The 11508-nt window shown below is 43.0% G+C and overlaps 1 protein-coding gene across 3 annotated transcripts; it reads right to left on the reverse strand.

The window, feature by feature from the left end:
- Positions 1 to 654: 654 nt before the first annotated feature.
- On the reverse strand, positions 655 to 10315 carry LOC124017868 (zinc finger protein 426-like). Of its 3 annotated transcripts, XM_046333117.1 has the most exons (5): positions 9829 to 10311; positions 9190 to 9326; positions 8749 to 8961; positions 7106 to 7321; positions 655 to 1682 (listed from the first exon to the last, which is right to left on the reverse strand). In XM_046333117.1, exons 1-5 carry the CDS (start codon positions 10124 to 10126, stop codon positions 1557 to 1559), a joined length of 990 nt encoding a protein of 329 aa, XP_046189073.1. In that variant the 5' UTR covers positions 10127 to 10311; the 3' UTR covers positions 655 to 1556. The 3 variants fall into 3 exon arrangements, with proteins under 3 accessions (XP_046189073.1, XP_046189072.1, XP_046189071.1); XM_046333115.1 differs by lacking the exon at positions 655 to 1682 and having other exon boundaries at positions 6054 to 7321; positions 9829 to 10312; XM_046333116.1 differs by lacking the exons at positions 655 to 1682; positions 8749 to 8961 and having other exon boundaries at positions 6052 to 7321; positions 9829 to 10315.
- Between the last annotated feature and the right edge of the window lie 1193 nt (positions 10316 to 11508).

Consider the following 11508-nt stretch of genomic DNA (forward strand, 5'->3'; position numbering starts at 1 on the left):
CAGGCGGTGACACAGCCCGACAGGATGCTTTCTATTGTGCATCTGTCAAAGTTTGAGGGTTCCAGGTGCCAAGCCAAATTTCTTCAGCCTCCTGAGGTTTAAGAGGCGCTGTTGTGCCTTCTTCACTACACTGTCTGTGTAAGTGGACCATTTCAGATGTCAGTGATGTGTACTCCGAGGAACTTTTCACCTCCTCCACTGCGGTCCCGTCGATGTGGATAGGGGCGTGCTCCCTCTGCTGTCTCCTGAAGTCCACGTTTTGTTGACGTTGAGTAGGAGGTTATCTTCCTGGCACCACTCCACCAGGGCCCCCACCTCCTTCCTGTAGGGTGTCTCGTCATTGTTGGTAATCAGGCCTACTACTGTTGTGTCGTCTGCAAATTTGAAGATTGACTTTCGATGTGGGCGTGGCCATGCAGTCATGGGTGAACAGGGACTACAGGAGGGGGCTGTGCACACACCCTTGTGGGGCCTCTGTGTTGAGGATCAGCGTAGTGGAGGTGTTGTTTCCTACCTCAGGAAGTCCAGGTCCCAGTTGCACAGGGGTGTTCAGGCCCAGGGCCTTGCGCTCAATGATGAGCTTGGGGGGTACTATGGTGTTGAAGGCTGAACTAGTCAATGAAGAACATTCTTACATAGGTATTCCTCTTGTCCGGATAGGGTAGTGTGCAGTCCGATGACTTTGGCGATTGCATTGTCTGTGGATCTATTGGGGCGGTATGCAAATTGAGGTGGGTCTAGGGTGTCAGGTAAGGTGGAGGTGATATGATCCTTAACTAGCCTCTCAAAGCACTTCATGATGACAAAATGAGTACTATGGGGCACTAGTCTTTTAGTTCAGGTAGTCATTTATTAAGTCACTCTGGATAAGAGCATGTGCCTTTTGGTATTAAGGGACCTAACGTGCCTGGAAAATATTCCCCACACCCTTACACGACCAGCCTGTGCCGTTGACACCAGGCATGATGGGGCCATGGCCTCATGCTGTTTACACCAAATCCTGACTCTTCCATTAGCATGACGCAACAGGAACCAGGATTCGTCACCCAGGCGATGTTTTTCCACTCCTCAATTGTCCAGCGTTGGTGATGGCGTTGCCCACTGGAGCCGCTTCTGCTGGTTTTTAGTTGATAGGAGTGGAACCTGGTGTGGTCGTCTGCTGCAACAACCCATCCGTTACAACTCCTTGTATATAACCTCATTATTGTCATTTTATTGAGTTACAATTTACTATTTTTATTTGGTAAACTTTTCTTACTTTTTAACTGGATCGTTGGGAAAGGGATCGTATTTCACGGTAAAGTCTACAACTGTTGTATTCGGCGCATGTGAAAAATACAATTTGATTTGAATACACAGTAGACACTGAGCAAAAATAAAACGCAACATGCAACAATTGAGTTACAGTTCAAATAAGGAAATCATTAAATTAAAATTTGGCCCTAATATATGGATATGCATCTGTTGGTTACAGACACTGTACCTTAAAAAATATGTAGAGGCGTGGATCAGAAAACCAGTCAGTATCTGGTGTGACATTTCATTCACATAGTTGATCAGGCTGTTGATTGTGGCCTGTGGAATGTTGTCCCACTCCTCTTCAAGTTGCTGGATATTGGAGGGAACAGGAACACGCTGTCGTACATGTCGATCCATCCCAAACATGCTTGCGAGTATGCAGGCTACGGAAGAACAGACATTTTCAGCTTTCAGGAATTGTATACAGATCCTTGTGACATGGGGCCATGCATTATCATGCTGAAAGACGAGGTGATGGAGGTGGGTCTCAGGATCTCGTCACGGTATCTCTGTGCATTCAAATTGCCATCGACAAAAAAATCTATTGTGTAATGATCATGATGTATAATCAGCTTCTTGATATGTCACACCTGTCAGGTAGATGGATTATCTTGGCAAAAGAGAAATGCTCATTAACAGGGATGTAAACATTTCTACACAACATTTGAGAGAGAGAAGCATTTTGTGCATATGGAACATTTCTGGCATCTTTTATTTCAGTTCATGAAACATGGGACCAATACTTTACATGTTGCCTTTTTTTCTCTGTATATTTTAGGGTCAATGTGAGAATATTATTTATTGATTATATTATAGGAATTGATCAAAAAAAACTGCAGGGGGGTCTGCAAAAAAAAAAATAATAATTATATATACACACATGTAAAAAGTGGAGAAAAGTGTATTTACAATGTTTATGAATATCATTTGCAAAAACAGAATAAACACATTTTGAATTAGAAGAGATAATATTTTATTTCTAAAGATGTCAACACATTTCCTAATATTGGGTAAATTACACTCACTGGAGCCAATTACACTCACTGGAGCCAATTACACTCACTGGAGCCAATTACACTCACTGGAGCCAATTACACTCACTGGAGCCAATTACACTCACTGGAGCCAATTACACTCACTGGAGCCAATTACACTCACTGGAGCCAATTACACTCACTGGAGCCAATTACACTCACTGGAGCCAATTACACTCACTGGAGCCAATTACACTCACTGGAGCCAATTACACTCACTGGAGCCAATTACACTGGCGTGTGTGGCATAGGCTTTGAAAAAGCACCTGTGAATAGGCTACCAGTGTGGCAAGTGCCACTGACTGCTAGTAAGTTCTTTACTTGAACATACATTTATGTCAACACATGGCTAACCTTTGTTTAAAATCAGCTAAATAGCTGCACTTAGCAGAAATGTGTTTGGAGTTAACTTTCTAGCCAGTAGGCCATGTTAGAGTTTAAACTTCTTCAAATTATAAAATGTGGTTGTCAAAATACTGAATCTAGAAAAAATAAAATAAAAAGTTTACCATTTCTCCTTGCCATTATCATTCAAGATGTCATTTTTTTGGCTAACATATGATCGGTTGCCTGGGAGGCGGTCCCTGGGCAAGAAGAGAAGGTTGAAGTGTATACAGATAATGTAAAATATGAACCACGTGGTGTATTATAAAACATAAGAGACCTGGGATAACATCCTGAAGACATACAGTGGATTGGGAAAGTCTTCCCTTCGCTTTTTCCACATTTTGTTTCGTTACAGCCTTACTCTAAAACTGATGACAAGCTCTTTTTCTCGTCAATCTACACACACACACACAACTCCATAATGACAAAGACATTTTTACAAATGTATACAAATAAAACGGAAATAACTTATTAACATACAGTACCAGTCAAAAGTTTGGACACACCTATTCATTCCCGATGGGGAATCCTGAGTGGTGCAGCAGTCTAAGGCACTGCATCTCAGTGCTAGACACATCATTACAGACTCTGGTTTGATTCCAGGCTGTATCACAACCGGACGTGATTGGGAGTCCCATAAGCGGGGCACAATTAGCCCAGCGTTGTCTGGGTTAGGGGTAAAATTTGTTCTTAACTGACTTGCCTAGTTAAATAAATAAAAGCAAAATTACAGGGTTTTTCTTTATTTGTTCTATTTTCTACATTGTAAAATAATAGTGAAGACATCAAAACTATGAAATAACGCATATGGAATCATGTAGTAACCAAAAAAAGTGTTAAACAATTCAAAATATATTTTATGTGAGATTCTTCAAAGTAGCCACCCTTTGCCTTGATGACAGCTTTGCACATGCTTGACATTCTTTCAACCAGCTTCATGAGGTAGTCACCTGGAATGCATTTCAATTAACAGGTGTGTTTTGTTCAATTATTTGGTGGAATTTCTTTCCTTCTTAATGCGTTTGAGCCAATCACTTGTGTTGTAACAAGGTAGGGGTGGTATACAGAAGATAGCCCTATTTGGTAAAATACCAAGTCCATATTATGGCAAGAACAGCTCAAATAAGCAAAGAGAAACAACAGTCCATTACAGATGAAAGTCAGTGAATTCGTAAAACTTCAAGAACTTTTAAAGTTTCTTCAAGTGCAGTGGAAAAACCATCAAGCGTAATGATGAAACTGTCTCTCAAGAGGAACGCCACAGGAAAGGAAGACCCGGAGTTACCTCTGCTGCAGAGGATAAGTTCATTAGAGTTACCAGCCTCAGAAATTGCAGCCCAAATAAATGCTTCACAGAATTCAAGTAACAGACACATCTCAACATCAACTGTTCAGAGGAGACTGCGTGAATCAGACCTTCATGGTCGAATTGCTGCAAAGAAGCCACTACTAATGGACACTAATAATAAGAAGACTTGCTTGGACGAGAAACATGAGCAATGGATATTAGACGGATGGAAATCTGCTCTTTGGTCTGATGAGTCCAAATTTGATGATCCTCACTTCCATGGTTCCCACCGTGAAGCTTGGAGGAGGTGGTGTGATGGTGCTTTGCTGGTGACACAGTCTGTGATTTATTTAGAATTCAAGGCACACTTAATGAGCATAGCTACCACAGCATTCTGCAGCGATACGCCATGCCATCTGGCCTGCACTTAGTGGGACTAATCATTTGTTTTTCAACAGGACAATGACCCAACACACCTCCAGGCTGTGTAAGGGCCATTTGATCATGGAGAGTGATGTAGTGCTGCATTAGATGACCTGGCCCCCATAATCCCGACCTCAACCCAATAAAGATGGTTTGGGGTGAGTTGGACTGCAGAGTGAAGTGAAAGCAGCCAACAAGTGCTCAGCATATGTGGGAACTCCTTCAAGACTGTTGAAAAAGCATTCCAGGTGAAGCTGTTTGAGAGAATGCCACATGGTGGCTACTTTGAAGAATCTCAAATATAAAATAGTTGTTTAACACTTTTTTTTGGTTGTTTGCACTATTATTCTACAATGTAGAAAAAAGTAAAAATAAAGAAAAACCCTTGAATGAGTAGGTGTCCAAACTTTTGACTGGTACTGTAAGTATTTAGACCTTTTGCTATGAGACTCGAAATTGAGCTCAGGTGCATCCTGTTTCCATTGATCATCCTTGAGATGTTTCTATAACTTGATTGGAGTCCATCTGTGGTAAATTCAATTTCTTGGACATGATTTGGAAAGGCACACACCTGTCTGTATAAAAGGTCACACAGTTCACAGTGAATGTCAGAGCAAAAACCAAGCCATAACGTTGAAGGAATTGTCCGTAGACCTCAGAGAAAGGTTTGTGTTGAGGCACAAATCTGGGGAAGGCTACCAAAACAATTCTGCAGCATTGAAGGTCCCCAAGAACACAGTGGCCTCCATCATTCTTAAATGGAAGAAGTTGGAAGCACCAAGAGTCTTCCTAGAGCTGGCCGCCCCATGTCAAATTGAGAAATTGGGGGAAAAGGACCTTGGTCAGGGAGGGGACCAACAACCCGATGTTCACTCTGAAAGAGCTCCAGAGTTCCTCGGTGGAGATGGGAGAACTTTCCCGAAGGACAACCATCTTTTCAGCACTCCACCAATCAGGCTTTTTATGGTAGAGTGGCCAGATGGAAGCCACTCAGTAAAAAGGCACATGACAGCCCGGTTGGAGTTTGCCAAAACGCAACTAATGAACTCTCAGACCATGAGAAACAAGATTCTCTGGTCTGATGAAACCAAAATTGAACTCTTTGGACTGAATGCCAAGCATCCCATCTGGAGGAAACCAGGCACTGCTCATCACTATGGGAAAGCATGTTGGTGGAAGCATCATGCTGTGGGGATGTTTTTCAGTGGCAGTGACAAGGAGACTAGTCAGGGTTGAGGGAAAGATGAACAGAGCGAAGTACAGAGAGATCCTTGATGAAAACCTGCTCCAGAGTGCTCAGGACATGACTGGGGCGAAGGTTCACCTTCCAACAGGACAATGACACTAAGCACACAGCCAAGACAACACAGGAGTGGCTTCGGGACAAGTCTCAATGTCCTTGAGTAGCCCAGCCAGAGCTGGGCGACACTCCCCATCCAACTTGACAGAGCTTGAGAGGGTCTGCAGAGAAGAATGGGAGAAACTCCCCGAGTTTGTAGCGTCATACCCAAGAATACTTAAGACTGTAATTGCTGCCAAAGATGCATCAACAAAGTACAGACGGTCTGAATACTTATGTAAATGTAATATTTCCAGTTGTATTTATTTATATATATATATATATGACTGACCTCCATATATATATATATATATATATATACACACACAAAAATGTATAACCTGTTTTGTATTGTCATTATGGGGTAGTGTGTATAGATTGACTACTTCCCAAATGCACTGTAGAACAAATCAAGTTTGAACTCATGATATTGCTAGAACAGCTTTTTTCAATAGGAATCTCTTGCTTCTGTCCAATTTCTCAATGATGAAGCTTCTGATGTCTTTTCAGATTGCTGGAGTGGGAAAACCTGCGCCCACAATGTGCACAACTGAAGGGCTTCTCCCCAGTGTGGACGTTCAGGTGCATTTGGAGATCGGTGCGGGACATAAAGCTCTTCTCACACAAGTTGCAGGCGAACGCCCGCTTTCTGTTGTGGACGACCACATGCTGCCGCAAGTCACTCTCGTGGACAAACTTCTTATGGCAGCTCAGGCAACCGTACAATCGCTCTATGGTGTCCGGTCTAACGTGTGTGGCAAGATTACTCGAGTGAGACGAAGTTGTGGCGCTTTGTCTAAAATGGCCGACCGGAAGTGAGGTATGAGCTGGTTGTTGAACTCCTCTTCCTGGTATTTCAAAGTGGAGGCTTGCCATCGTAGGTGCGTTCCTCTCAAACACTCCCTCTCCCTGCGTATTTCCAGTCCCATTGACCTGACCCCACTCAAATTCTCTATCTACCTGCTGTCCACTGGATACAGAGTCAATCACTATCACATGTTCTGATGAAGAATGGAATGACTTGGGGGAAAACCTGTGGTTTTCTAACCCTACACTTCTCATTTCTATGTCTGAGCTATTCTGTGGTTCTAGGCCCACTGGGCCACTCCCTAGGTCCATTACTTTAGTGTGAGCAGCTGATGCTCCATTATCAGTTGCTACTACATCTCTGCACACCTGGTTTAAAGAATCTCTTAGGAGATTGAGGCCCCCGTACATGTCACACTTATTGTCCAGACTCGGTCTCTCTGCTCTGGGTTCAAATCCTGTGTACTGCTGGAGTCCCTGGTTCACATTCCCTGTTTCTGATTGGAAGACGACGTCAGATCCACTGACCTCCATAGCGATGTTGTTGTAATTGTTGTTGCCTTTGGGGCCACTGGACTGGAAGGCGGAGTCCTCTGTGGTGGCTGCAGCTGGTTGGGTGGTTAGTTCTCTGCTGCCCTCCACTGTTCTGGCTGGGTGGCTGAACCTAGAGTCCTGGTCATCTGCTTCTCCCTCCACCTTGATGATCAGCAGGTCTGGTTGCCCTTCCTCTGTCTCTGCTGACTGCTGATGGGGTTAAGTGGGAGAGATGAGTGAGTGAGACAGAGCATACACTATCTACTGAATGGAGATATGGGCATGACATGGGATTTTGGGAAATTCATAGTAGTTGTCTTGTTGTTATTGTGTTGTAATAAGTGCTGTAGTGGAGGGTAAACTCCACCTTTTGTATGTTGCACAAAAACCTTCATAAAGACATTGGACAGAAATAAATGATTCCATTAATACAAATATAACTGCACATATATCTTAAGACTGTTTTCATTAATTTTATTATATGCTCTTAAATCCCATTCAAAAACAGCAAGGGACGTGATCCAGGAAGTAGGCAGGACTTTCATAGCGTATTGCTATTACCTAACTGACATAATGCTAATCCATAGCTTTTTTTACATAGGAATCTCTTGATTCTGTGTCGCTTCTCAATGATGAAGCTTCTGATGTCGATTCAGATTGCTGGAGTGGGAGAACCTGCGCCCGCACTGTGCACAACTGAAGGGCTTCTCCCCAGTGTGGACGTTCTGGTGAACTTGGAGATGGCTGGCGCACACAAAGCTCTTCTCACACAAGGTGCAGGAGAACGTCCTCTTCCTGGTGTGGATGACTGCATGCCGCCGCAAGTCACTCTCTTGGACAAACGTCTTATGGCAGCTCGGGCAACCGTACGGTCGTTCTACAGTGCCAGGTGAAACATCTGTGGCGAGATTACTGGAGTGAGAGGAAGTTGTGGCGCTTGGTCTAAAATGGCAGACAGGAAGTGAGGTATGAGCTGGTTGTTGAACTCTTATTCCTGGTATTTCAGAGTGTCTCTGGAGGCTTGCCAACGAACACCAACTTTCTTTGTTGGCCTCACCTGTGCCAAGATGCATTTCTGTATTTATCTCTGAGGGCCGGAAGCCGGGTGAAACAAATTGTGTCATGTTGTCTCTCATCGAATCGTGGTGATTCATTGGTGAGTTTCTGTTAAACACTCCCACTCCCTGCTTATTTCCAGTCCCATTGTCCTGTGGTGTAGTAGCTGTACCCACCTGACCCCACTCTAAATCTCTATCTACCTGCTGCCCACTGGATACAGAGTCAATCACTATCACATGTTCTGGTGAAGAATGGAATGACTTGGGGGAAAACCTGTGGTTTTCTAACCCTACACTTCTCATTTCCATGGTTGAGCTAGTCTGTGTTTCTGGGTCCACTGAGCCACTCCCTAGGTCCATTACTTTAGTGTGAGCAGCAGAGGCGCCATCATCCGTCCCTACTACCTCTCTCCACACCTGGTTTAAAGAATCTCTTAGGAGATCGAGGCCCCCGTACATGTCACACTTAGTGTCCAGACTCTGCCTCTCTGCTTTGGGTTCAAATCCTGTGTACTGCTGAGGTCCCTGGTACACATTCCCTGTTTCTGATTGGAGGAGGACGGCGTCAGATCCACTGACCTCCATAGCGTTGTTGTTGTAGTTGTTGCCTCTGGGGCCACTGAGCTGGAAGGCGGGATCCTTGCTGGTCGCTGCAGCCGGTTGGGTGGTTAGTTCTCTGCTGCCCTCCACTGTTCTGGCCGGGTGGCTGGACCTAGATTTCTGGTCGTCGTCGACTCCTTCATCCTTGATGATCAGCAGGTCTGGTTGCCCTTCCTCTGTCTCTGCTGACTGCTGATGGGGTTAAGTGGGAGAGATGAGTGAGTGAGAGAATGGAGATATGGGCATGACATGGGATTTAGTGAAAACCATAGTAGTTGCCTTGTTATTGTGTTAGAATGTGCTGACATACACAGCTATACAGACATGACCTCATTCCCAGGCAAAGCGTTCTGGTGTCCGAGACTAAAATAGACATTAGTCTGTGACAGTCTAAAATCGTCTGTTAAAATTGGAACTTACCTCATCACTTGTAGCATCCATATGCTTTGATGGAGAGACATCGTCTTGGTCCACGTCTATGGGCTGTCTGTCTCTTTGAATGCTGCTGTTCCCAAGACTCCTGTTGGAAAGTCTGGCTCTGCTTTGCCAAGTAGGTCCTGGAAATAAAGGGGGAGGTCAAAATAAATAAATTAATAACTATGATGTTCACAAAATGATGATCATCTTCCATATGACCCCATCCATCAATGGTGTTTTTACAAAGAACAAAGGGAGCATGATACCTGTATGACGTATTATAATGTGTCTATAGAGCTGGAATGATCCTAGCTGTGTTGACAGTACAAAGTAAGCATGGCATACACTGAGTGTACAAAACATTTACAACACCTGCTCTAATGTATTTCTGTGTTCATATTTCAGTACAACATAGGGATTATTTAGACGTTAAGGATAGTGAAAAGAAATCATGCTGTGAGGAACAATAGAGCCACTCTACAAATTAGTACTACCACATACACAGTGGGTGACAATGGGCCTTGTGCGCCTTCAAGAAGGGCTAAGGATTTCTAAAATAAGTATTATAATAATTGTATTATTTTCAATAATGTTGATTATAGGATGTTCTTTGTGTACACGGTCAAATTTATCATCACCAACCTGTCGTTGCCGTCTCACGATGGTTGTGTCTGTTTATGAGGCGTATTCCATGGAAGCGATTGTGGACGGACCCCTCTGAAGACTTTGTTCTCTCTGCTCGAAACCTGGTGATCTGAAGTTCCATCAATTTCATTTTCCTCCGGAGAAATTCGTTCTCCTTGTGGCTTTGGGACATCTTCAGGTGCACAACAGCATAACCATCGTCAACAACTTTGCAGATTTCGGCTACAGCCGCGTTGGCAAGCACCTCCATGATTGAGGCTATCTGCGCCTGGAACTCGACCACGGAACCCGACATTGTCCCCCGACGCTTTTGGCCCCTTTTCAATATTAAAACAGTCTTTGTGTTTTCTATAATATTATAATAATCTACAGGATCTAGTTTGCTATTAAAATAAAGGCAATCCTACCAGAAACGAAACATCGCTAGCTTTGTTTGTAGCCGGTGATTCTTTCCTTTTCATCAATATGCTGGACTGTGCAATTAAAGTTGAACACCGCCACCTACTGTACAGGAGTTCTCCATCACAACAACGTTGTAGCGAAGTAATAAAAAAAACGACCCAACCCGAGCTATTACAAAACATGTTTTTTTTCCACATCTATAATGGCTGTCATTTATTAAAATGGGTGATTGTGTAAAATTATTTTGCTGAAGAAGTGGTTAATTGATAGATATTGTGACAAACGCCCTAAACTAAGAAAAGTGCACAATAATGCCAGGCTGGAAGTGGCATTCCCACATAACCTTATGTAACCCAATATTTGCTGTCTGCCCCACATACACAGGCAAACAGCATCAGGATACCTTAATGTATCTTGGAAATATAGACCTGTAAACACAGAGATACAATAGGTGGAAATATCAACTATAGATATTTACGACGAATGTACACTTTTTGGTAGCTGAATAAGACAACTTTCCAAGTCATTGCTCTCATTCAGCTCTGTTTGGTCCTGCCTGATAAAAATACATAGTTACACGTTGTTGTTGTTGTTGTTGTGGCTATTGTAAATCGGCTCTAAAGAAAACAAGTGGGCTTAGACATCAAAATTAAACATTTTGGGTCCAAGGTTCCTTGAAGGATTTTGTATCTTATGCCCCTACTCATGTAATTAAACCACAGATTATTTTTGGGGGCAACCTAGATTTGACCTCAAATCCAATATGGTGTCCAAAATCCAATATAGGTGCAATAATATAATTTGATGGTGGTTAATGTATGAATTGAGTAAATTAGATCATTTGTTTAGAATCATGTAAAACACTTCTGCCCATAAAGACTGTTTTGGTGTAAATCTATTTGATTCTGATTCCAATATGTCCAACATGATTCACACACCATTGCCTGCTTATAGTGAGGTCCAAAGGTATTTGGACAGTGAACATGTTTTGTTGTTCTTTTGGCTCTGTACTCCAGCACTTTGAATTTGAAATGATACAATGACTAGGAGGTTAAATTACAGACTGTAAACTTTACAGGAAAGATTCATCAATTTTGAATGTTATATTGTTTTTGTGTGAGCGATGCTCTATCGATACCAGGGGTAAGGCGTTTTCATGTGTATAGGAGCTATTGCCGTTCAAGAAGGTAGACATTTGGCCGGTATGATGTACCATTGCGATACAACCACTCTCACTACATTGGAAATTAAGAGAAATACAACTTTTTGATCGCA

This window comes from Oncorhynchus gorbuscha, unplaced genomic scaffold (genome assembly GCF_021184085.1).
Source record: "Oncorhynchus gorbuscha isolate QuinsamMale2020 ecotype Even-year unplaced genomic scaffold, OgorEven_v1.0 Un_scaffold_346, whole genome shotgun sequence".
NCBI classification, from domain to species: domain Eukaryota; kingdom Metazoa; phylum Chordata; class Actinopteri; order Salmoniformes; family Salmonidae; genus Oncorhynchus; species Oncorhynchus gorbuscha.